This window comes from Sorex fumeus, unplaced genomic scaffold, assembly GCF_029834395.1.
Source record: "Sorex fumeus unplaced genomic scaffold, SorFum_2.1 ptg000041l, whole genome shotgun sequence".
Lineage (NCBI taxonomy): Eukaryota > Metazoa > Chordata > Mammalia > Eulipotyphla > Soricidae > Sorex > Sorex fumeus.
The window spans coordinates 5,704,757-5,729,663 of NW_026606098.1; the positions used below are offsets into that span (position 1 = coordinate 5,704,757).

General features: G+C 55.9%; 1 protein-coding gene and 1 pseudogene across 1 annotated transcript in view; one reads left to right on the forward strand and one right to left on the reverse strand.

Annotated features, from left to right (window-relative positions):
- Positions 1-24,907, reverse strand: part of TSPEAR (thrombospondin type laminin G domain and EAR repeats) — a 140,242-nt gene that overhangs the window by 36,893 nt on the left and 78,442 nt on the right. The window contains exon 2 of the mRNA XM_056119385.1: positions 2,970-3,190. Within this exon, the coding sequence (XP_055975360.1) occupies positions 2,970-3,190 (221 nt within the window). The remainder of the gene's footprint in view (positions 1-2,969; positions 3,191-24,907) is intronic.
- Positions 20,027-24,327, forward strand: LOC130028641 (keratin-associated protein 10-8-like; annotated as a pseudogene).

Below are 24,907 nucleotides of genomic sequence, written 5' to 3' on the forward strand. Positions count from 1 at the left end.
GTAGGAGCTCCTGGAAAGCCAGTGCTTGCCATGGGGAGGGACGAACCAGCCCCACTCTAGCTCTGTCCCCACTTCTGAGGTCAGCTAACCTGGACACAGGTGGGCAGAGTCTGTGGGGGCAGGTAGGAACTGTCCCTGGGGCTAGGACAGAGAGCCTGGGATGTGCACAGGCAGTGTTAGGGGAAGTGTTCCTGACACAGGAAGCGTCAGGACAGTCCAGGGGAAGGGCAGGATCAGTTCAGGACAGTATAAGACAGTGCAGGGAAAGGAGCAAGACAGTGTAGAGAGCAGGGAAATGTGCGGGGTGAGGACAGGCAGTGCAAGAGAAGGGGTGGGGTCAGGGCAGGGGAAGGGGCAGGGTCAGATGGGCAGTGCTTTGCTACACGTTGGCATTTGGAAGATCGTGCTTTTGACCAGTCCTTCCTCTGGTGGGTCTAGTGGCTCTGAAGGGTCTGGTGTGTGCTTCTGTTTCTCAAATAAATCCCTTACACAAATGTAAATGAACTCATGCTAAGAGTTCTGTCAATGATCTTTTTCCAAAACGGGATCATTTGTACTTGGACCTTTTGGTATTATGACTTTGGGGATTTCAGGCGTTCTGGATCTGACCTGCCAGGGAGTTAGCTTTCAGGACAATGCCATGGAGGGATTCTGTCCAGAACCCCCGTGAAGGCCTCAGGAGCCTGGACTTGGGTGATAGTTTGGCAAACACACGCTGTGGCTAGAGGCTCGAGCACCACCACAGTTGACACTGCCCCTGAGTGTATGAAACCCACTGCAAAGGTTAGAGTGCCTGATATCTGATGGCTGAGTCCAGCAAGCCATCCAGACTCTCTGTGAGCAACAGTTTAGATGCAAAGAGAGGACTGTGTGTAGGGCACAGTGACTGACCCAGATTACATCCTCTACCCACAGAGCCCTGAACTCCACCAGAAATGACCCCTGAGCACAGTCAGAATAAGCCCTGAGCACCACTGGGACTGACCCCAAACCAAAAAACCCAAACATATTCTAAAGGAGAAACAGATGGAAATAAGGGTAGAAAGGTACCCATAGGACCCCTGAAAAGCAACAGAGAATGTGTTCATCAGCGGGAAGTCCTGTTAAGGGCAGGTGCTTGCCAGAGGCCTGGAGGACCCATTCCCAGCACTGACAGGGCAGCCTACCAGGGACACTACAATTATGAATGCAGTGACAGCCAAGGTCCATGAGGTGCCGTGTGCCCGTGCTCTCACCTCCTTCACCCCCATTCAGCAGTGAACATAAGGAGGGGCAGCAGATGGCTCAACCGTGACCAGGAGACATCCACGTACCCCACCTAACCCAGAACTGTGTGCTGGCCAGTGGCTGGGAACTGGGAGAGGACAGAGTAGAAAATGGTGTACTACGTGGCTCTCTAGCCTGGGGAGGGGACCAACTGCCACCCACGTGGCCACGGGGAGCAGGGCATGGACCGCCATGCAGCACCCACTGCTAAACCTGAGGCGAAAACACAAATTCCAGAGAGGAATGAAGACCAACACGCTACTAGGCAGAACAAAACTGCGCTGAGAAACAGGGCTGGAAGAATAAAGATGCTCAGGAACAACTGAGTCGTGACAAAGAACACGAGGCCAGGACAGCTTTCTTCAGTGCCCCTCAACGAGAGGAAGGCCCCAGGAAAGGGCTTAGGGGAGCACAGTGGCACAGTGTCCAAAGACGCAGACATGCCCAGCCCCTCACAGCCTTAGGGGCGGAGGAACAGTGGGCAGCCCTGAAAACTGAAAACATGTGTCATTCAAAGGGACATCTGGGGTCGAGGATGAGAAGGTAAGACAGCATATTCATGCCACCTCTGTGCCCACATGGCCTTCTGAATAACAGTGCGAGAGGATCTGGAAATGCACAGTGAATGGTCAGGGACCCAGGACAGTCACACCTTAAAAAGAAAATTGTTTGAGGACTCCCACTTCGCAAGTTCAAAACTCAGCACCAAGTACAGTGGGCCAGACAGTGTAGGAGGGCGGGGTAGGGCTGCCCAGCCCCAAGAGATCTGAGGGACACACTGACGCCAGAATAAGCCCCCTTCGAGTAGGCTGACTCCACCTGAGTGCAAGGTCACGGCAGGGCTGGAGTGACAGGAACCCTGGGCCCAAGGGAAGTGGTACCCCCCCCCACCACCGTATTCTGTGGCCCACAACCAAGCACCCGAGACCATCACAACCGTCCACAAGTCCCGGGCTATATGCTTGCATCCAGGCTGTGGCTCCAGGCTTTTGGAAGGGCAGACAGCCTAGACAGACCGGCTGCACTGACATGCACCTGAAGAGAGTCACAGTGCCGCATCCACCTGACAGGATTCAGTGCCAAATGGCACTGGCAGAGGCATGGAGGGAGTGAGGGCTCTGCATGCCTGAGTCCCCTGCACTCCTGGTGTGACCCCCCCAGATCCCTGGTATCACAATGAACCCCTACCTGCTGTCTGGGTATGACCAGAAGTTACCTCCAAAGCACAGCTTAGGAGTTCCCCCACACCCGGTGGGGGAGAGTCCACGTCTAACCGGGCAGGGCCTGGGTACCCCAAACACATGCTGCTCTAGGCAGGAGTGGTGTACTCCACCCAGCACGCTTGGATTTCGTCTCCTCTGCTAAGCCCCTGGGGAAGGGTGACAGACTCCCCCGTGTCCTCCCTCTGAGAGGAGGCATTGTCACTGGGGCACGGGCAGCACCCCAAGAAGCAGGTCCTGGACCTTAGGGTGTGCTCCCTCCAGGGGTACCAAGCACCACTCTCTCAGCACTGCCCAGCCCTGTAAGCTCAGTGATGGCACTTACCAGGGGAGGGGCCCCTAGCAACATGGGTGTCCAGTCTGCCCACCCTGTGTACCCATCTCAGATCATGTGGGTGCAGAGCCTGGGCGGTGTGCAGGCCCCTGTGAGCATTGCTGGCTACATGGATCAATGAATCAATGTGTGAACAAAATGCCACTGACCTTGGGCAGCAGGCTGGGGACCTTCAAGGTGATGACGATGGAGAACTCCTCTGGAAAGAAATCGCACCTGGAGAAAATCCTTGATGCCGGGAAGCTCAGGGCGTGGGGGGCGTTGGAGGCCAGCTGGAGTCCCCGGACTCCCTGGGCCTGCAGTGTCCTGACGGCATCAGTGGCGCTGTGCGTGGAGACCGCCTCTGCCAGGATGTCCAGGGGGCGCAGGTCTGTGTTAGGGAGCACACAGGGGTCATTCCAGAACAATCAGCCATAAAACGTGCGTCAGTGGGTAGGGGTGGTGCTGGGCAGTGGGGCCCTCCTGACCTTCCAGAGTCGACCCCAAGCCCTGGCCAGGGTGGGGAAAGGGCATAGCGGGGCACTTCTGGGGGTTCTGGGGGACAGAGACCCCTCCACCCGGCAGGAATCCCTCCATGCCCGGACCCTTTCCTGGGGCACAGCCTCCCCGGAGCGCCAGGAAGCCGTGGGCACCCGAGGCTCGGTGATGGGATCTTCCAGAACGAGTCTCAGCCTGGCCAAGCCCCAGGCACGGCAATTAGGGTCCATTACCAGCTGGGGTTCCCCAACACTGCTAATCTAGTGTAATCCCCGCCCATTTAATTAAAGCGGCCCTTCCTGCCCTCACCCGCCAAGTGTGGGGTTCACAAGGTTGCACCTTGCCTGGCAACACCTCCCCCATCCAGTGTGGAAACCAAGGCCCAGAGGCGGCATCTGACCTGGAGGCTGGGAGGTGCCATGATCCTGTCTTCCAAGTTCATGGGGCTGGGGAGGGGGTACCCTGGGGTCTATGCACAGAGTTGGGCAGCCCTGGCACCCAGCTGCGCTGGACCAGCACAGCCATGGCAGGTCTCCCCAACTGGGGAGCTGGGACTTCCTGCCCCCCCTCAGCGGGGCGTCCCTCTCACTCACCCAACTACTGACCCACCTGCTCCCCACCCAGACCTAGGACCCTCAGCCCAGCGCCAGGAAAGGGGTGCGCACAGGCCTCCATGAGCAGGACCAGGGCCTCCGGCACCCCCTTTGCCATTTCCTGCCACTCAGTAATTGTTTCGGAATGAGAGGCTCAGACAATCAATTAACTTAATTGGCCGCATTTGGAGGTTCAAAGAAACCCAAAAGCCAGGAGCTCCACTGGGGAGGCAGGAAAGGGTGGGGCTGATGGAGGCAGCGCCTGAGAAACTAGAAGCTATCTCCACTTCAGCCCTTGGGGGTGAGGGCAGAACAGCCCGAAAATCAGGGTGTGGGGGCACACGCAGACCCACAAGAGAGAGGATGCAAGGAAAAGTGCCTGCTGAACCTGCTTCCCACCTGCTGAGGGTCTTGTGGCTCATGGGGATTCTGGAGGAGCCAGGACCAGAGCCAGAGGGGAAGGGGTGCCGTGAGCCCCTCCATCCCCCAGTGCTGGGATGAGTGCAGCAGCAGGCAGCTACAGGGGTCTCCTGGGCCCCAGTGGAGAGTGGCCAGCTGCCAGCCAGGCTGGGGGCACCCTTCCCTAGCCCCCTCACTTCACAGGCAGGAAGGGGTGCAGGTCTCCCCTTGGCCCCTATGCTACCAGCCCACCCCACACATCCTCTGCTCCATCTGGTATCGAGGTAACGCGTCCGCTTCACCACAACTTGCCACCCCCCACGGCTTCTGTGGGACTCTCCGCAGACAGGGGGAGCATCACCACCCACACCCACCCAAGCCCCAGCCAAGGAGGAGCGTGAGAGGCGGGTCATTGCCGGGTGCGGCTGACAGTTACTGACAGTGTCAGGCGGGCAGGGGACCGGGGTGCAGCCCATCTTGAGCCACCCCCGAGAGGGCCCAGCACCGTCCCTGCTGTCCCAGGCCTGGTCTCCGGCGGTGACCCTGCTGCACAGGGGATCTTCACAGCTTCGAGGGGCTCTGGGGGGCATCACAGCTGATGTTCCTTGGGGAAGGGAGGGTGCCCACATGTGCAGGCAGGGAAAAAGCACGTGGGGCAGCGACTAGGGAGCCCCGAGCACTGCACCTGCCAGGTTCTCGGCTCCAACACAGTCCTGCCTGAGAGCGCTGGCCAATGGAACGCCTGGGAGGTGCCGTGGCCTGAGAGCACTGGCCAATCAGATACATGGGAAGTACCCGGCTGTCCAATCGGACACCCGATAGCTTTATTCAGAAAAAAACCCTGCACCCCATCTGCTGTCCCTTCTCCCCCTTCCCATTGTATATGCAGCTGCAGCAGCATCCTGATGTCCCACACAGTCCCCAGCCCTGCAGCACCCCAACCTGGACCACCGAACTCCTCCAGAGGGGCCCTTCCACAGGTGCCCGCGAAGCCTGTCTGACAGACAAAAGGCTCAAGAGCTCTCAACACCCAGGAGCATCACGGGTCTTGGTCCGGCCCAGCCCAGAGCCCCAAGTTCCCGGTGAGTGGAAGCAGTCCTCTAATGTCCCTGCAGGAGCCCGTGGCCATGCAAGTGGGCTCCTGAGTGCTGTACGGAGCAGGGGGGTGTGCGCAAGGCGTCCAAGGGCCGAGCCCACCTGCACACAGAGGGCAGAGCCCACCTGCACACAGGCTGGCAGGGCTGTGCCTAGGGAGAGACCTTGATGCACAACAGCGGAGAGACAGGAGTGGATTCAGAACAGACGCTGCTGGGTGGAGCGGGGCCGGGAAGCCATGACTCCGGTCTTCTGAGTAGGGATGCTAGTGGGGCACAGCCAAACACGTTATGGCAGGCCTGACCCTACTGAGTAGGGTCGGCCACTCCACAGGTCACATTTGGCCTGAGTGATGGCTGTGAGAATCAGTGGGGGTGCCTTGAAGCCCCAGTCCTGGGGGCTGAGTCTGCTTAGCATCAGGATGTATGGGCTGAGTTGGGGGTGCAACAGGCCAGTCCGGTCCACTGCAATATCACTTACGCAGTTTCTCAGGCAGCATGAAGGGCGTTTACCTTGCACATGACCAACTTGGGTTTGATCCCAGGCATCAGGTATGGTCCTCTGAGTCCCACCAGAAGAGACTCCTGGGCACAGGGCAGAAGTAAGCCCTGAACACCACTGGGTGTGTCCCCCAAACCACACTCCCCACAAAATAAAATAGCAAAATTCAAAGCAGCCCTGAATACTCAGCTGTGATCCTGAGGCCGAAGCTGGTGGTCAGTGCCCTGGGGCAGGCAAAGGCCCTAGACCAGATCTCAAAAGTTTCCAGATAGAGCCATCGAGGAAAATCTGGCTAATGGGATTTAACCCGAAGGAAAGATGTCAGCTGGTTAAACTGAGAAGCTGGGGGTGGTGGCTCAGCATGCAACCCCTGCCTGGCATTACATGGCCCCATGTTCGTCCCCAGCATCCTGAGATCCCTCCCGCTCCACCCTGCCCTACCCTGCCCTGTGCCAGGACCGACTCAGGCCCGGCCCAGAAGGTGTGGCCCTGGAAAGTGAGTGAGAGGGCAGAGAGGGGATGGCGGGATGTTCCAGGGAACACAGGTACATTAGTGGGCTCTGGCCACACGGAAGAAAAACAGACCATGGAGGCTGCCTATCGGTGACCCCCCGGCACAGCACAATGGGGGTGGAAAGCCGACCTTTCCAGACACACGAGATGGCAACTAGGGGAGCTCATTGGCTGAACCCACGAAGCTGTGTGGGGCAGGGGGGTTCGAGAGAAAGCCAGACTGAGGGCGTGGGTAGGACAGAGCCCTGTGGCCGGCTCTGGGTGCGAGGCTGCCTTAGGGATGGCACTCAGCCCCTTGAAAGATAGACAGGTATAGTGACCACAGGTTGCAGTAGCTCCGCCTACCCCATGCGGGCAGCCTTCTAGAGCCTTCTGCCCATGTCACATGCGTGTCATTGGAAACCAGAGTTGTCCCCGTGTTGGAGTATAGGGTTGTCCTCCCCTTGGAGTACACAGACCTGACTCTGGGGTGGGTCTTATGGACAGCACAGGCCCCGAGGAGGGGCAAGGTGCTGGTGTCACACCCCAGTACAAGCTCCTTTCCCAGAAGCCAAGGTGCTTCAGGAAGAATCGCGGTGGGGGGGTCTGGGGTCCTGGCCCAGAGCCCGTGCTGCCCCCCCTCCACTACCCTCTGGAGGGGGGTCCGGGTCGGTGTGCCCAGGTGGCACCGAGGAGCTCCTGGGCCCTGACCATCACTCACCTACAAGGGGCGGGCTGGGCAATCCTGCACCCCCTATCCATGATGCCTGACCACTCAGTCCTACTCAAGAGTCTGGCCACATGCTCTGGGGCTCCCCAACCCCAGGATGCACCAGCTGGGCAGTTCAGCCCACACCCCAGCATGGTCAGACACGCAGCGGCCAGTGTGTCCGTTCTCCCTCCCCAGGACTTGCCAGCTGTGGGGACAGACCACACCTCAGCACAATCAGACACATAGTATCAGGCTCAGAGAGTTTATTGGGGGTCTGAAGGGGGGCTGGCAGGATGGAGTAGAGCCCAGCGACCCTGGCAGAGAGAGTTGCAGCCAGGACAGGGGCCCCGAGGAGGTCCAGCTGCCAGGATGCAGGGGCCGGGGAGCACAAGGTTGAGGTGCCGGGAGCAGGAGGCCAGGTCAACACGGGGCAGGCGCAGGGTGCCCATCTGCGGGGGCAGCCACTGTGGGGTCACCTCTGGCCTGGGATCACTAGCAGGGCCCGCTGCTCCAGGGCCATGCCTCGTTGGCAGCAAAATGTGGGCGAAAGCAGACACAGTAGGCAGGCAGGCACACAGCTGGCAGGGCAGGGCACAGCGAGGCCCAACAGGCGGCATCAGCAGCAGCACGAGGGCTTGCAGGCAGGCTGGCACAGCAGGGACATGCTGGACCCCTGGCAGCAACCAGGCGGGCAGGCGGGCGGGCACGCGGGCTGGCAGATGAGGGAGATGCTGGACGAGGGTTTGCAGCAGGGGGAGCATGAGGGGGCCTGGCACGGGGAGCCCCCACAGCACATGGGGGTGCAGCACATGGGGGTGCAGCACATGGGCTTACAGCAGACGGGGGTGCAGCACATGGGGGTGCAGCACATGGGCTTACAGCAGACAGGGGTGCAGCACATGGGGGTGCAGCACACGGGCTTACAGCACATGGGGGTGCAGCAGGCCGGCTGGCAGGGGGAGCAGGAGCAGCAGGAGGGGGAGCAGGACCCGCAGCTCATGGGGCTGCAGACGAGGGTCATGCTGGGGGCCGGGGCGCAGCAGCTGGGGGCACAGCAGCTGGGGGCACAGCAGGGGGGCGCACAGCAGTTCTCGGGACAGTCATCCCCCTGCCAGGAGGATTCCGTAAAGGAGTCACAGGCAGCGGGCAGGCAGGCCCGGGTGTTATAGCTGAGGTCGCTGGAGCAGATGGCAGAGGCGGCCATGACGGGCGGAGGAGGGAATGGGGGTGAGTGTGTGTGAGTGTGGAGGTGAGGGTTCGTGTGTTTGTGTGTGTGAACCTGGGTGCTGTGACTTTTATACCCCTGCTGCTCCTGTTTTCCCTGCCAAGATGCTTCTTCCTGCTGGGGGCACTGGGCTGTTTGTGCTGAGTCTGTGTGTGCCCAGCTCGTAAACCTGCTTCCTCAGGGCGTGTCCTAGGCATGTCTCAGAGCTCACTAGGGGCCTCTAGCAGTCTCCCTGATGCCCCATCAGGCTGCCTTGTTGCTCCCTGTGTCCTGCAAGGAGTCCCCTGATTTAAACGTGGGCCCTGCCCATGAGAATCTTGTGATGGATGAGTTGGAGCCCAACTGTGTGTGACAGGCCCAGGGTTGTGTCCAGGCGGAGGCATGTGTCTCCATTCCCCAGGACCAGGATAAGGGGCTGAGTTCCGTGTAGTCCAGAGTAGACCCCCTCAACACCCAGCTTCACTCCGGCTCCTAATCACTCAGGGCCATAGCTGACAGCCGCCTGTCTCGCCCTCACATCTCTCAGGAGGCAATGCCTTTCTGCAAGTCCTCCCACCCCCTCACTCATTGCACATTCATGAGTGCACACACACACATAGAGAGGGAAATGCTTATACATGCATAAACATGTACACTCACACACATGGAGATGCACATACACATGTACTCAAGCATGTATGGCCACACATATGCATACTCACACATATGCGTACTCAGTCATATCTGCCCACATAACAATCAACTTAGCAATACCTGTTGAACACAGTTACCTCAGCCACACTTTCCCATTAACACAGTCACCTCAGCCACAACTTCCTTCATCCCAAATCACCTTAATCACACCGGTCTACATCCACAGTCACCTAGCCACATCTTCTCACATCTAAAATCACCTCTGCCACACCTGCCCTCATTCACTGACACCTCAGTCTCACCTGGTCACATCCACATTCACCTCAGCCTATCTTCCCACATCCACATTCACCTCAGCTACACCTGCTCCCAACCACAGTCACCTCAACCACACAAACCCACAGCCAAGTCACCTCAGCCATACCTGTATACATCCACAATTACCTCAGCCTTACCTTCTCACATCCCAAATTACCTCAGTCACTCCAGCCCTCAGCCATTATCACCTCAGCCACACCTGCTCATATCCACAGACACTCAGCCACATCTTCCCACATCCAGATTCATCTCAGTCAAACAAGCCCTTATGCAAGTCAATTCAGCCACATCTGTATACATTCACAGTTACCTCAGCCACAACTTCCAACATCCAAAATCACCTCAGCTAAACTTGCCCACATCCACAGTCACCATAGCCACGCCCCACATCCAAAATCACCTCTGCCATATCTGCCCTCAACCATTGTAACCTCAGCCACACCTGCTCATATCCACAGACACTCAGCCACACCTTCCCACATCCAAATTCATCTCATCCAAACAAGCCCTCATGCAAGTCAATTCAGCCACATCTGTATACATTCACAGTTACCTCAGTCACAACTTTCAACATCTAAAATCACCTCAGCCAAACTTGCCTACATCCACAGTCACCTCAGCCACACCCCACATCCAAAATCACCTCTGCCATACCTGCCCTCAGTCACTGTCACTTCATCCTCACCTGCTCACATCCACAGTCACCTCAGCACACTTTCCCACATCCACATTTACCTCATTTACACCTGCCCACAACTACACTGACCTCAGTCACACAAGCCCACATACAGCTCACCTCAATCACACCTGTAAACACCCACAATTACCTCAGCCTCACCTTCCCATATTTCAAATCACCTCAGCTTCACCAGTTCTCAACTACTGTCACCTGTCACCTCAGCCACAGCTGCTCACATCCACAGTCATCTCAGCCACACCTATCCATATCCAAATTTACCTCAGCCACAACTTTCCACATCACAAATCACCTCAGCCACACCTGCCCACATCACAATCACCTCAGCAACTCCTGTCAAAGACCACTTTTATCTCAGGCACACGTGCCTAATAGCACAATTAGCTCAGCTACACTTGCCCAATACCATAGTCACCTTAGCCACACCTTTCCACATCCACAGTCAACTCACATACACCAATCCTTATTGATAGTGACCTCAGTAACACAAGCCCATATCTACAGGTAACTTAGTTACACTTTCCCATATCCAAAATCAACTCAGCCAAAGTTGCCCACATCCACAGTCATACTTTCCCACAACCAAGACTACCTTAGACATACCTGCTACATCCACAGTCACCTAGCCATAACTTTCCACATCCAAAATTACCTTAGTCACACCTGATCTCATTCACTGTCATCTCAGCCACACCTACCAGTATCCAAAACCACCTCAGCCATACCTGCTCACACCCACAGTCACTTCAGCCATACTTTCCCACACCCCAAATCACCTCAGCCAAACTTGCTCACACCCAGTCACTTCAGTCATACCTTCCCACATCCAAATTCACCTCAGTCACACAAGCCCACATCCAAGTCACCTCAGCCACACCTGTATACACCAGCAGTTACCTAAGTTACATCTGCAATCACCTCAGCACACCTTCCTCCATCCACAGTCACCTAGATACACCTCTCCTCAATCATCTTGATCTCAGCCACACAAGCCCACATCCAGTCACAAGCCCACATCAGCTGCACCTGTGTACATCCACAGTTACCTCAGCCACAACTTCCCACACCCAAAATCACCTCAGCCAAATTTTCCCATCATTCACAGTCACCTCAGACACATCTTCCCACATCCAAAATCACCTCTGCCACACCTGCTCTCATTCAATGTCACCTCAGTCTCACTTGCTCACAGCCACAGTCACCTCAGCACACTTTCCCACATCCACATTTACCTCACCTATACCTGCCCACAACCACAGTGACCTCAGCCACACAAGCCCACAGACAAGTCACCTCAGCCACATCTGTATACATCCATAATTATCTCAGCCTCACCTTCCCACATCCCAAATCACCTCAGCCACATCGGCCTTCAACCACTCCCACCTTAGTCACACTTGCTCATATCCACAGTTACCTCAGCCACTTTCCCACACACAAAATCACCTCAGTCGCACCTGTTGACATCCATAACCACTCCTTCCCACTTCCCAAATCACCTCAGCCTAACCTGCCCACATCCACAGTCATCTCAGCCATACCTTTCCACATCCCAAATCACCTCAACCACACCTGCTATCATCTACTGTCACCTCAGTCACACCTGTCCACATCCACAATCACCTAAGCCATACCTGCCCTCATCCATTGTCACCTCAGTCACACCTTCCCACATCTACAGTCATCTTCATCACAACTCCTCAAGACCTGTCACACTTCCCCGTATTCATGTCTTCTAAGCCTCACTTGCCTATTTCAAATCATCTCAGCCACATCTACCCATATCCACAATCACCTCAGTCACACCTGACTACATCCCCAGTCCCCTCAGCCACACCTGCCCTTATCCACTGTTATTTCAGCCACACCTAGCTTCATCCAGTGTCACTTCAGCCTCACCTGCCCACATCTATGGTTCCCTCAGCCACACCTGCTCTCATCCACTTCACCTCAGCATAATATATCCACATCTAGAACCCTCTCAGCCATACCTGCCCTAATCCACAGTGACCTCAGCCACACACAGCCCACATCCACAGTCACCTCTACTACACCTGCCCATATCCGCTGGCATCTCAGCCAAAACTCCTCACATCCAAGTAACCTCAGATGCAACTGCCATGTGAAAATCACCTCAGCAACACCAGCTCACATCTAGAGTCATCTCAGCCAAACCTGCCCTCAACCACTGTCAGCTCTGCCAAACCTTCCACATCCACTGTCACCTGAGTTACACCTACCCACATCCACATTCACCTTAGTCACAACTGCCCAATACCACAGTCACCTCAGCCACACCTTCCTACGTCTAGTCACCTCAGCTACACCTGCCCTCATCCACTGTCACCTCAACCACATCTTCCCACATCCACAACCATGAGGTCAGCCTGTCATGGTCCTATGGATTGTTACCACAGGCTCACAGTTGGCTGTGCTCATGTCATATAGCATTGTGTCCCTGGATAAGAATCAGGTGCTCTGTGGAAGGGGTACCACTGACTGGGGCACACACATGGAGATTGCAAATTGGGAGAACACATGGGTTGGAAGGTGTGGGCTGTCATGTAATCAGGGAGAATGTTTTCTGGCATGTGGACAAAGCCTGGTGTGTGCAAGGTGGGAATGCAAACTGGCATATTTACTATGCATGTTTTAGGGGACACCAACTTCATGCCTCCCCACCAGCTGTCTCCCAACTTCTGGCTAGAAGTGATTATTCTTGCTTGATCTCTGCCTTCTGGGCCCCCTTTGCTGTGGGCCACAGTATCTTGCTCTGAGGTGGTTCTAGGGACTTGGAGATGCTGTCCCTGTCATTCTGAGGGCCTGAGGATGCAGTCCCAGTCACTCTAAGGGTCTGAGGATGTGGTCCCTGACATTCTGGGGGCCTGAGGATGCAGTTCCTGACATTCTGAGGGCCTGAGGATGTGGTCCTTGACGTGCTGAGGGCGGAGGATGCAGTTCCTGATGTTCTGAGTGCTGCTGTTCCTGATGACACTCAGTGGTGCTTGGCAGGGTGCTGCCTTGAATTACTCTGTCACTTTGCTGAGTGCAAGTTCCTCAGTCCTGACCCTGAATACTCACATCCCATTGCTGACTCCTGGCTGTATCTCAGGCAGGACTCTCCCAATTTAAGATGATATTATGCCCACTGTAGAGAGGCAAAGCCACACCTCTAGTGTTGTTTCTCTTCTTTCTGCACTGAGGCGCAGGTTCTAAACTGTGCTCCATCTGGAATGTACTTCAGAAGGACCTTCTGATATGGTGCAGGAGCCCCACCAGTCTTGAGTTCCTGCTGCAGAAGCTGCCTTTCCTCCTATCCTTGTGCCTCAAAGTTCTGGGTGCGGCACATGCTTTCTAGTTTTTCATCCAGGCTAATGTTTCTTTGCAGAGAGCAGTGTGTGCTCCAGCCTCACCCAGTTGTGGGTAATGGGCTTACTGTGCTAGCTGATGGGCTCTCTGTGTCCTGAAGTTTGCTTCCTACCTATTTTGTGTCAATCCAGTTTCCCCCTGCGTCTGCGTGTTCCAGAAACTACCAGCGGGCATCCTGGAGCCGAGCACGCCCTCCCTGTACACTGCCAATGGGGTCCTACACATCTCTAAATTACTTAGAGTCAGGAACCCCCTCTCCCCTTGCAAGGCGCAAAGGGCACCCCGCTCTGGGATGTTGTGATGTGGTGCAGGCAGGTGGCACTCGTCTTCCCTAGCTCGTGCTGTCAAAAGCACCTCAATCTCCCAGTCGTGCTGAGGGGAAACCCCCATAGCCGACACATACCACACCTGCAAAACTAGGGCTTGGGCACCTGGGAGGGTGTCTCGCTGGCCAGAACTGCAGGACCACAGAGCTCTGAACTCAGCCTTGCCATCACCCCCCTCACTCCCTGTGCCTTCCTGCCACATCCCCTCCATGCCATCTGCTTCCCAGTTGACCCCTGCAACTTGGACATTTGTATTCTGTTGCTGCTGATCACACCACTGTGAGTTCTTTTGTTTTGCTTTGGTTTAGATTGAGAGCTGCACCCAGCACCCAGCTTGGTGCCTGGGGGGCTATATGGCACTGGGGATGGAACCTGGGTCACATCTGCAGCCCTCCATGTTAGTCTTTTGTTGGCTGGCTTTGGACCACACTCTGTGATATTCGGCTGGAGCGATAGCACAGTGGTAGGGTGTTTGTCTTGCAGGCAGCCAGCCCGGCCAAGCCAGGTTCAATTCCTCTGCCCCCCTTGGAGAGCCCGGCAAGCTACCAAGAGTATCTCGCCTGGCAAGCTACCCATGACGTATTCAATATGCCAAACACAGTATCAAAAGATGGAGACATTACTGGGCCCGCTTGAGCGAATCGATGAACAACGGGAGGACAGTGTTTGTTTGACAGTGCTCTGGGGACCGTATGGGATGCCGGAATCCAAAGCAGAGCACCTGTATGCGAGGCAACCCTCATTGCTGCACTGTGGCTCTGGACTATTGATTGTTAGTCTGATCTGTGGTTCTCCTGAGTTTGTTGTGACGGTGCTCACATGAGAGCGTGGGCAGGGCCCGGCCTGTCCATAAACAAGCAGTAATGATGGGGCTAGCCATGCAGCCCACAAGGAAACGAACGCTGCGGCAGCAACAGCCCAGCAGGAGTATAAAGGGGGCAGCCCACACTCACTGCCACACTCACACACACACTCACCCCTTCACACTCACCCCTGCACACTCACCCCCGTGCTCTCCTCCGCCCACCATGGCCGCCTCCGCTCTGTCCATCTGCTCCAGCAACCTCAGCTACAACAACCGGGCCTGCCTGCCAAGATCCTACGACTCCTTCACGGAATCCTCCTGTCAGGAGGACGACTGTCCCGAGAACTGCTGTGCGCCCCCCTGCTGCGCCCCCAGCTGCTGCTGCGCCCCCAGCTGCTGCTGCGCCCCCAGCTGCTGCTGTGCCCCCAGCTGCTGCGCCCCGGCCCCCAGCATAACCCTCGTCTGCAGCCCCATGAGCTGCGGGTCCTGCTCCCCCTCCTGCTGCTCCTGCTCCCCCTGCCAGCCGGCCTGCTGCACCCCCATGTGCTGTAAGCCCGTGTGCTGCACCCCCATGTGCTGCACCCCTGTCTGCTGTAAGCCCATGTGCTGCACCCCCATGTGCTGCACCCCCGTCTGCTGTAAGCCCATGTGCTGCACCCCCATGTGCTGCACCCCCATGTGCTGTAAGCCCATGTGCTGTACCTCCATGTGTTGAAGGCCCATCTGCTGGGGGACTCCCCCTGATGCAAATGCTCCTCCAGAGTCTCCCTCATCTGCCTGCTGTGCCCACTCGGCCCAGAAGTCCTGCAGCTTGTGACGGATGTCCTCTCTGAGCTGCCAGTACTCCTTCCCTCAGAGCTGAGACTACCAAGTCCCGGGGCCACATCTGCTCCTGTGCCGCTGCCCACCCCAACTTGGGCACTATGCAGTTTCAAGGCTCCTCCCCCAATCAACATGCCCTGCCTGCCCCGGCTGGCAGTGACCCCATGAGGCCAGCAGGCAGCCTCGGTGCCCTCAGACAGAAGCGTGAGGACAAGAAGGAGCCACCGCCATCCCTGCCCTGGCTGTACCCCCAATAAACCTTTTCTAATCTAAGCTATATGGCGTCTCCTTGTGGGGGAAGACCCTCCCTACCTGCAGTGCCCCACCCCTGGAGGGTCCCTAGGGCTATGGCCGCATATGGTGGGATGCTGGTAGGGTCAGCTGGGGGTGAGGGGGCTGGTGGAAAGTCTCCGAGGCAGGGCCCCACCAGGCTCCAGATGAGGATCTGTAGCAGGCCGGGATCTCTGTCCCTCTCCCTGATGGCCTCCCCGGACTAAACCATGTGCACTAAGGTGTGTTCCTTGTCGCCCCCCCGAGCCGTCTTCCTTATGATCCTGCCATCAGCTGGAGACCTGAGAGCCCCACAGGCCCTGGGTGCTGACCTCAAGGAGGGCTGGTGACGCCCCCAAGCCCTGTCCAGCCTTCTCACTTGGGGACACCTGCAACCTCATTCTGCCCTTCCCTGAGCCTGCCACCTGCTCCTCCTGTGCTGAGTACAGGGCCCTGAGGCAGCAAATCTGGGGGGCTGTGGCACCCCTAGGAAAAAAGGTCACAGCTGCCTAGTAAGGTACACCCTGGACGGAGGAAAGGCCAGAGCCGGAGGGAGTTGGGACCCCACATCCAGGCCCCACACACCAGGACCCTCACCCTCACACCCAGGACCCCCAACTCATGGCCCATTCCAGGAACACACCCAGAGTTCCCTAGGCCCCCCAGGGCCTCCGACTCAGAGCACTGCAGAGCTCGACTTAGACTCTTCTTGCTGCCCACCGTCCTTCGGGAATGCGCCTCTGGCCCCTCGGAGACCACAGTTGCGGGGTGTTTCAGGCAGTGGGGGGCTCAGGGCACCACTGGTGTGGCATGGACAGCTGTGGCAGAGCTGCCCACAGAGTGCTATGGACATAGTGCTGACCACTTCCACCCAGACCTCACAGAACCCCTGCCCTACTGTATAAGCAAAGGAGAAGGTGTCCCCAGCTGGTGACCTCGTGTCCACAGCAGGCCACAGAAAACCTAACTAATTGCTGGCCTGGGGGTCACACACAGCCAAGTCCCAGGGCCCCCACAGGACCCAGCATGGGAATGTGGGATGACCACAGGGCCCTCGGGGCCGGACTCAGCAGGTGGCCTGTCCACCCAGAAGGACATATCCTTCCCCATGTGCCAGGCTGTGGGGACAGAAAATCCCAGCAGGAACCCAGAGCTGTTGACAAGAGAAACATGTGGCAGAGCTCGAGGATCCACAGGGACCCTGGACCTGGGAACTAAGAGAAGCTCCCACAAGGCAGCGAACGAGGTAAGAGGACAGCAGATGAGGAGCAGAGGAGTGGCCTCCAGCAGCCCTGAAGCTCACGCTCATCACAGCAGGCACGCAGGAACCCTGTGACCCAACCATCCCTTCTGGCTATTTCCTAGGAGACGCAGAGGAGTGACTGCACGGGCCTGCTCTCGCTGATGCCCAGAGGAGCTGGTTTTACAGCCTTGGATGTGTACAGACAGTTGAAAGCACAAACAAGCTGTGTTGTATCCCCACAGTGGAGTACAACTCAGCAGGAAAAGAAACCGCTGGGATGCATGTGGACACAGTATAAGGCACAGGGGTAGCATGAGACAAACACCCAAGGACATAGAAATCAGGGCCAGGAGGATGGGTTGGAAGCCTACTCAAGTGCTGGGGGAGGAGGCAGTTAGGACAGAGAAGGGACCACTGTGACAATGACAGCTGGAAATGATCACTCTAGACAAGAACTGCACTGAACTGAGGTAAAGTGACATACCTGATAATCTCTCTGTAACAGTATTGCAAACCATAAAATCCACAAACCCAAGGAGAGTGAAGAGAAAGAAGAAAAGTGCCTGCCGCAAGGGTAGGCTGGGGATGCGGGTGGCAGCAGGGAGACTGGGGACATGGGTCGTGGGAAATGTACACTGGTGAATGGACGGGTGTTGGAACATCACATGACTGAAACCTGATCATGAACAACTTTGTGAATGTATTTCATGGTGGTTCAATAAAAAATAAAATCTTTTAAAAAGACAAAAAAGGCAAAGAAAGAGCCGTGCTGTAAAGACGGAGCAGAGTCAAAGAGACGGGCATGGTTGGGGCTAGAGCAATAGCACAGCGGGTAGGGCATTTGCCTTGCATGCGGCCGACCCGGGTTCGATTCCCAGCATCCCATATGGTCCCCAGGCACCACCAGGAGTGATTCATGAGTGCAAAGCCAGGAGTAACCCCTGAGCATTGCCGGGTGTGACCCAAAAAGAAAAAAAAAAGGAGACGGGAATGGTCTAGACACAGACCCAAACCCCTGGCCGACAGTCTGATGGGCCCGAGGACACTCACAGACACACGAACTCGGCAAAGGGGCGTCTTGGGCTGCCCAACTCACCCTATGGCACTCTGGAAACCAATCCAATCTAGAGTTGGAGAATATTAGGGGCACCAGGCAGAAGGTAGGGGGCTGGCTGTGTAAGGAGTTTGAGAAACTATGATCTGTTTTGCTTTGTTTGGTGGGCTACACCAGGCAGTGCTTGGGGCTTACTCCGGCTTCTGCACTAGGGGATCTCCTGGGGGCTCGGGAGACTGGACTGGGTGCTGAGGATTGAACTGGGTGTGTCATGGGCAAGGCAGGCTTGTACCTGCTGCACACCCTCTCCAGCTTAGATATGGGGCTTCTTTCTCTTGCTTGGAAGCCCAGTGACATGGAAGTATGTGTTCCAAATTCATCAAGTAGATGTCTGTGAAGGGTCCATCTGAGTGTGTCAGTCACGCCTCGATGAAGCCGTCTTTTCCCCCAACATGCCCTCCAGAGGACTTGCATGAATCCCATGACCAACGACTTCTCACACCAGCTCATGAGAGCTCACACGGCCTTGATCCCCAGGTGCCAGCAATGGCTTACCTCGGAGAGTCTGCTGACCCCAAGCAAATGGACAAAGCAAACAAATCAGGGCTTGTTTTTGTTTTCCAAAGAGATGAATAACCATTAATCACACACCAACTGCATATGTGCAGCTAAGAACTCACATTTAGAATAAGCGATACATTTACATAAATTAATGAGGAAGGTAAATAATGCTATTAATAAAGCAAGCATGTGATTTCCACAATTTGAAATAATTCAAATCTTCACATTGAGCAAGAGAACAGATGATGCGGAGTCAGGATAAATGCAGAGATTTACAGCGTAACGAAAGCATCACAAGCCACTGTGCTCACAGAGCAGGTGGAGCAAAAGTTACCGAATCTCAGGGCTAGAGCGATAGCACATCAGGTAAGGCGTTTGCCTTGCATGCAGCCAACCCAGGTTTGATTTCCGGCATCCCATATGGTCCCCTGAGCACTACCAGCAGTAATTCCTGAGTGCAGATCCAGGAGTAACCACTGGGCATCGTTGGGTGTGACCCAAAAAGCCAAAAAACCAAACAGGGTTGCTAAATCTCATGGATAGGGGAGAATATGGGGTGGATCCTCCAGGATGAGATGGGAGAGCTGAGAAACAGAACAGGGAGAATGAGAATTCTGGAAAATTCTACATCATCAACAAAATGCCTCCGGGGAAGCCTTTCCTACCCAGAAGGCTATATCCAACTAAACTGTCAATCAAACATAAGTGCAGAAATGAGTGTTTTGATCAGCAATTCAGGGGAAAAAAAGTGATTTCTGCGACCCATTTCCAGAAAGATGCTGGAGGGGCCTGCAGACGCAGGCAGCACCCCGACCCAGAGAGAAAGGGGCGGATGTTCTTGAGAAGGAGAGTAGAGGCCGGGAGGAGAGGAGGGACATGCAGGGGGCAGTGCTCAGCTTGGGGAGGGGCAGCCGAGACCAGCCCCAGAAGGAAGGGCTGCAGGGAAGAGGTGGGGGTTGTTTCCCAACATAAAGTTGCTCACCGATGACCCAATTGGGAGGATCTCAAGCAAAGATCGGGGATGAGACAATCAGGGGCTTGGGGATGACTGGATGAAGTGAGCCAAGAATCAACTGTGCATTCTGCCCTGGGGAACTGAGACAGACACGGGCATAGCCAGTGAAGGGAAGCGTCTGGAGCCAGCGGAGATGGGAGGGAGCCATTGCCCCTCGCAGGCTGGTCCCAGCAGAAATGAGCCTGCAGACAAGAGTGAGCACGGCCCGGCAGAGCAGAGAGCTGGGGCTGCAGCTGGCCGGGACCAGGACCCTGCAGAGTGGCAGTCCCGGGATGAGTGGGTCAAGGGACAGGGCAGGGCACCCGTGTCCATGGACGAGTCGAAGCAAGTGGGCAGCAGCGTCCAGCACGTGGCTGAGGCTCTCCGTGCAGGGATATCCTGTTGGGACTGGTGAGATGAAGCACCCCCAAGGAACAGAATCCCCCCAACAGGAGCTTCTCCGTCCTCATCCCCACACACCCTTACCCCTACACATACTCACTCTACGCATCTTCATCCCTGCACACACCTCTGTACACCCTTATGCCCGCAATCCTTGCCCCTTACCCCTGCACACACTCACTCCTACACACTCACCCCCACGTCCTCCTCCACCTGCCATGGCCGCCTCCGCCCTGTCCATCTGCCCTAGCAACCTCAGCTACAACACCCGGGCCTGCCTGCCTGCTGCCTGCGACTCCTTTATGAATACTCCTGGCAGGGGGAAGACTTACCCGAGAACTGCTGTGTGCCCCCAGCTGTTGCGCCCCCAGCTGCTGCGCCCCGGCCCCCAGTATGACCCTCATCTGCAGCCCCATGAGCTGCGTGTGGGTCCTGATCCCCATCCTGCTGCTCCTGCTCCCCCTCCCAGCCGGCCTGCTGCTCCCCCATGTGCTATAAGCCCATGTGCTATACTCTAGTGTGCTGCACCCCCGTCTGCTGTAAGCACGTGTGATGCACCCCCATGTGCTGTACCCCCATGAGCTGCATCCCAGTATGATTTAACCTCATGTGCTGCATCCCAGACCAGGTACTGTACATCTCTTGTGGGTTCCCCCTGCCAGGCCCACTCAAATCCCCCATGCTCTTCATCTCGCCCAGTCTGTCCTTACCCTGTTCCTTTTGCGCCCATTACTCGTGATCAGCATGACTCCAGGGCAGTGGCGGTCCAGGGCTCCCACCTCTGCAGCCCCTGGAAATCACTGATAATTCCTAGCTCCCCTGGAGAAAGGTCAGCACCTCCATCTCCCCAAGCTGAGATGAAATGAGCTTGTCTCTCCAGACCACGTTCCTCCGCTGAGCTTCCACAAACCTCTGCTCTCATCTCTGGCATCTGGGGTGGGGGCACCCTCCTTGGTAACTCTGGGGGGCTCAGGGCCTCCCACCTGGCTCTGATGTACTCTGGCTTTTCTGATAGCTTCTAGAAGGAGTTGCTCCCAAGGCTGCTTTGTCTCCCTAACTCGGGCTCTCTCGGAGCAGGCAGGCCTCCCTGGGGCTGGGCATGAGATGAGCCAGTGGTGAAGGACATCGTGTGTGGTGAGGGAAATATTTGGGCGGATGAGAGGAGGGGCACGAGCTCAGATGACACCTGGGAGTCCTTAGTGCTCATCTGGGGTTGGCCTTCAAGATTGGAGCCACAGGGAGGATAAAGAAGGCAGGGAACAAAGTTTACTCTGAGGGTCCCACCACGCAAAGCTGCCACAGCACACCCTCCATGAAGGCGGTCAGAAGGTGCTTCTGTCACCAGATTTTTGGCTTGCTTTGTCCCATCGCTAATGGGACAGTGACCACATTCAGCTCAGAACAGTCACTGGGAAAAATATTTTAGATTCACTGAACAACAACAGAAACCCAGAGGCCACAGCAATTGACAATAACAAACAAGAAACTGAGGAAGGAGAACCTGACATCCAGAACTGTCATATTTTACTATATAAAACGTTAATCTTGGAGAAAAATGACAAGACAGAGGAATAAGAACAAAGGTTATCCTATTTCTAGGAAAAATAAAATTAGCAGAGGATGTCGAAGAATCCCACAAATGGAATTTGCTAGAAAAAGCCTTTGAATCTCTAGTCTTAATATGTTCTGAGATTTAAAAAATAAGGCATAGCCAAAGTAGTGAGAGAAACTCCAGTAATTATATCTGACAAGAGAGAATTAACACTGAGGGAGAATTTATATGAAGGAACACAACAGAAATTGCAGGGTTGAAGAGCCTGAAATGCAAGCCTTACTACAGAGACAGACATGTTGAGATCCATCAAAACAAAGATATCCAGAGTCAAAGAGAGAATCTTAAAAGTAGCAAGAGAGGCCAACAGCAACTTCTAGGAAAAGCTCTGACCTCCTAAGGCAGTGAGAGGTACTGGAAGTGTTAGAGGGTGCCAGGGAGATGGCTCAAAGGGCTTCAGGCTGCACGCATGAGGCTCCTGGCTCTGCATGGTGCCCAGAGCACACAAAGGCATGGCCCATGTGGTCTCAAAGCCCCACTGGGTGTAGCCCCTTGGTGACTGAACAGCTCTGGCCAAGCATCACTGGGAATGTCTTGTGAACACATCTTGGGAGCATCCAAGAAATGAATCTCTTATTAATGTGCTAAAAAAATAACCCTGTTCAACCAAGAATTTGATAACCAGCAAAAATATTCTTCCAAAATGATGCAGAAGTTAAGATATCTGCAGACAAATTAAGTGTCAAGAGTTTATTTCCAGCAGACATGCTCAAGAGAAATGATAGCTTAAGACGACAGCATGAGCCTTAGAAAAGAGAGGCACCAGCTAGGCATGGGTTTGGCAGTCTGTACTGACAGGGGTTCCTTCACTGTGGCCCAGCGAGGATCCTAGTATTCAGAGAACCCTCTTGACTGTGTAAGATGACTAACAGTGTCCCATATGGGGAGGAAGGTACCAAGAATTGAGACTGGGATCTCACTCTCACGAGGCATTTGCTCTTCCACTGAGCCATATATTTTGCCGAGCTCTTCTGATTTTAGTAATTTGAGTCTTATTTATCTTCTTGTTGGTTCAAATAAAGTTTTGTCAATATTCTTGATTGCTCTTTCAGACCAACCTTTGGCTTCATTCATTCTATTTGTAGAGGAAGGGCCAGACCCAGTGTTGCTCAGGGCTTACTTCTGACTCTGTGCTCAGGGGTCACTCCTGGTGGAGCTCAGGGCTCTGTGGGTGGGGGGTGTAATCTGGGTCAGTCACCTGTAGGGCAAGTGCCCTATGCACAGTCCTCTCTTTGCACCTAAACTGTTGCTCACAGAGAGTCTGGATGGCTTGCTGGACTTGGCCATCAGACACTCAGGCACTCTCACCTTCGCAGTGGGTTTCATATACTCGGGGGCAGTGTCACTGTGGTGGTGCTTGAGCCTCAAGTCACAGCGTATATTTGCCAAGCTATCACCCAAGTCCAGGCTCCTGAGGCCTTCACGGGGGTTCTGAACAGAATCTCTCAATAGCATTGTCCTGAATGCTGACTCGCTGACAGGTCATTTTCTGAACGCCTAAAATCCCCAAAGTTATAATACCAAAAGGTCCAAGTACAGATTATCCTGTTTTGGAAAAAGATCATTGACAGAACTCAGCATGTGTTCATTTACATTAGTGTAAGGGATTTATATGAGAAACAGAAGCACACACCAGACCCTCAAGAGCCACCAGAGAAAAGACTGGTCAAAAGTTCCATCTTCCAAATGCCAACATGTAGCAAAGCACTGCCAGCCTAACCCCGCCCTTTCCCTGCTCTCTACACTGTCTTGCCCTTTTCCCTGCACTGCCTTACGCTGTCCTGAACTGATCCTGTCCTTCCCCTGGACTGTCCTGATGCTTCCTGTGTCTAAACCCCGTCCTCTAACACAGCCTGTGCACATCCCAGGCTCTCTGTCCCAGCCCCAGGGACAGCTACCTGACCCCAAAGTCTGCCCACATGTGTCCAGGTCAGATGACCACAGAAGTGGGGACAGAGCTAGAGTGGGGCTGGTTCGTCCCTCCCCATGGCAAGCACTGGCTTTCCAGGAGCTCCTACCTGGCCCAGAGCGGGCACCAGGAACCACAGCACAGACATCAGGAGTTTGCTTTGGACACAGGCACAATTAGGTGCCAGCAGCAGGGGCCCGAGCTGGCAGCAGGGAGCCACGTGTGCCGAGCCCCAACCAGGAAGGGAAGCGGGGCAGAGACAGCACAGACCAGGAAGAAAACATCCCCGTGGGGGTATAAAGGCTGCAGCCAGGGGACAGCTTCACTCACACACACTCCCACACTCACACCGGTCATCCACACACCCTCACACTTCCCCTCCACCCGCCATGGCCGCCTCTTCCCTGTCTGTCTGCTCCAGCGACCTCAGCTACAACACCCGGGCCTGCCTGCCCGCTGCCTGTGACTCCTTTACGGAATCCTCCTGGCAGGGGGATGACTGCCCCGAGAACTGCTGTGCGCCCCCCTGCTGTGCCCCCAGCTGCTGTGCCCCCAGCTGCTGCGCCCCAGCCCCCAGTATGACCCTCGTCTGCAGCCCCATGAGCTGTGGGTCCTGCTCCCCCTCCTGCTGCTCCTGCTCCCCCTGCCAGCCGGCCTGCTGCACCCCCATGTGCTGTAAGCCCGTGTGCTGCACCCCCGTCTGCTGCACCCCCGTCTGCTGTAAGCCCATGTGCTGCACCCCCGTCTGCTGTAAGCCCATGTGCTGCACCCCCGTCTGCTGTAAGCCCATGTGCTGCACCCCCATGTGCTGCAGCCCCATGTGCTGTGGGGGCTCCCCATGCCAGGCCCCCTCATGCTCCCCCTGCTGCAAACCCTCGTCCAGTGTCTCCCTCATCTGCCAGCCCGCGTGCCCGCCCGCCTGCTCGCCCAGCTGCTGCCAGGGGTCCAGCATGTCCCTGCTGTGCCAGCCTGCCTGCAAGCCCTCATGCTGCTGCTGATGCTGCCTGTTGGGCCTCTAAGGCCAAGTCTGCCTCCTGCCTGACAACCTGGAGACCATGAGTCTAGTGGGGTCTCCTTCCCCAGAGACACTACCCCTCAGGCTGGTACACGCCCTCCCTGCATGTGGCCCCACCTGTCCTCTGTGCCCCCTCTGTGCAGCCCATGAGCTACCCCCACATGCTGCAGTCCCGTCTGCTCCACACAGGTGCCCACAGGTCATGTGGTGTCCCCTTTCCCTGTGAGTTGGGGTGGTGCCTTGCAAGTCCTGAGTGACTGACATGGGCATTAACAATAAAGTTGCTATCGTCCCTATGACCGGCTCTGAGTGTGGATCTTTGCAGCCACTGCCCAGCTCTGCCCTGACCTGGGAGCTGTCCACATCTGGTCTGAGCTCTACTTGGGCTACACTGGCACAAGGCCAGCCTGCCCTCCTCATATCAGCCTTGGGAGCACTGCGGCCGAGAGTCTGATGGCGATGGAGCTTGGACCTCACTCATCAGGGCCTGGGGCTGGGGGCAGAGGGCACCACACCATGAGGCATGTGTCCCGTTAGGGCCATCTGTCCAGCCAGCCTCCTGG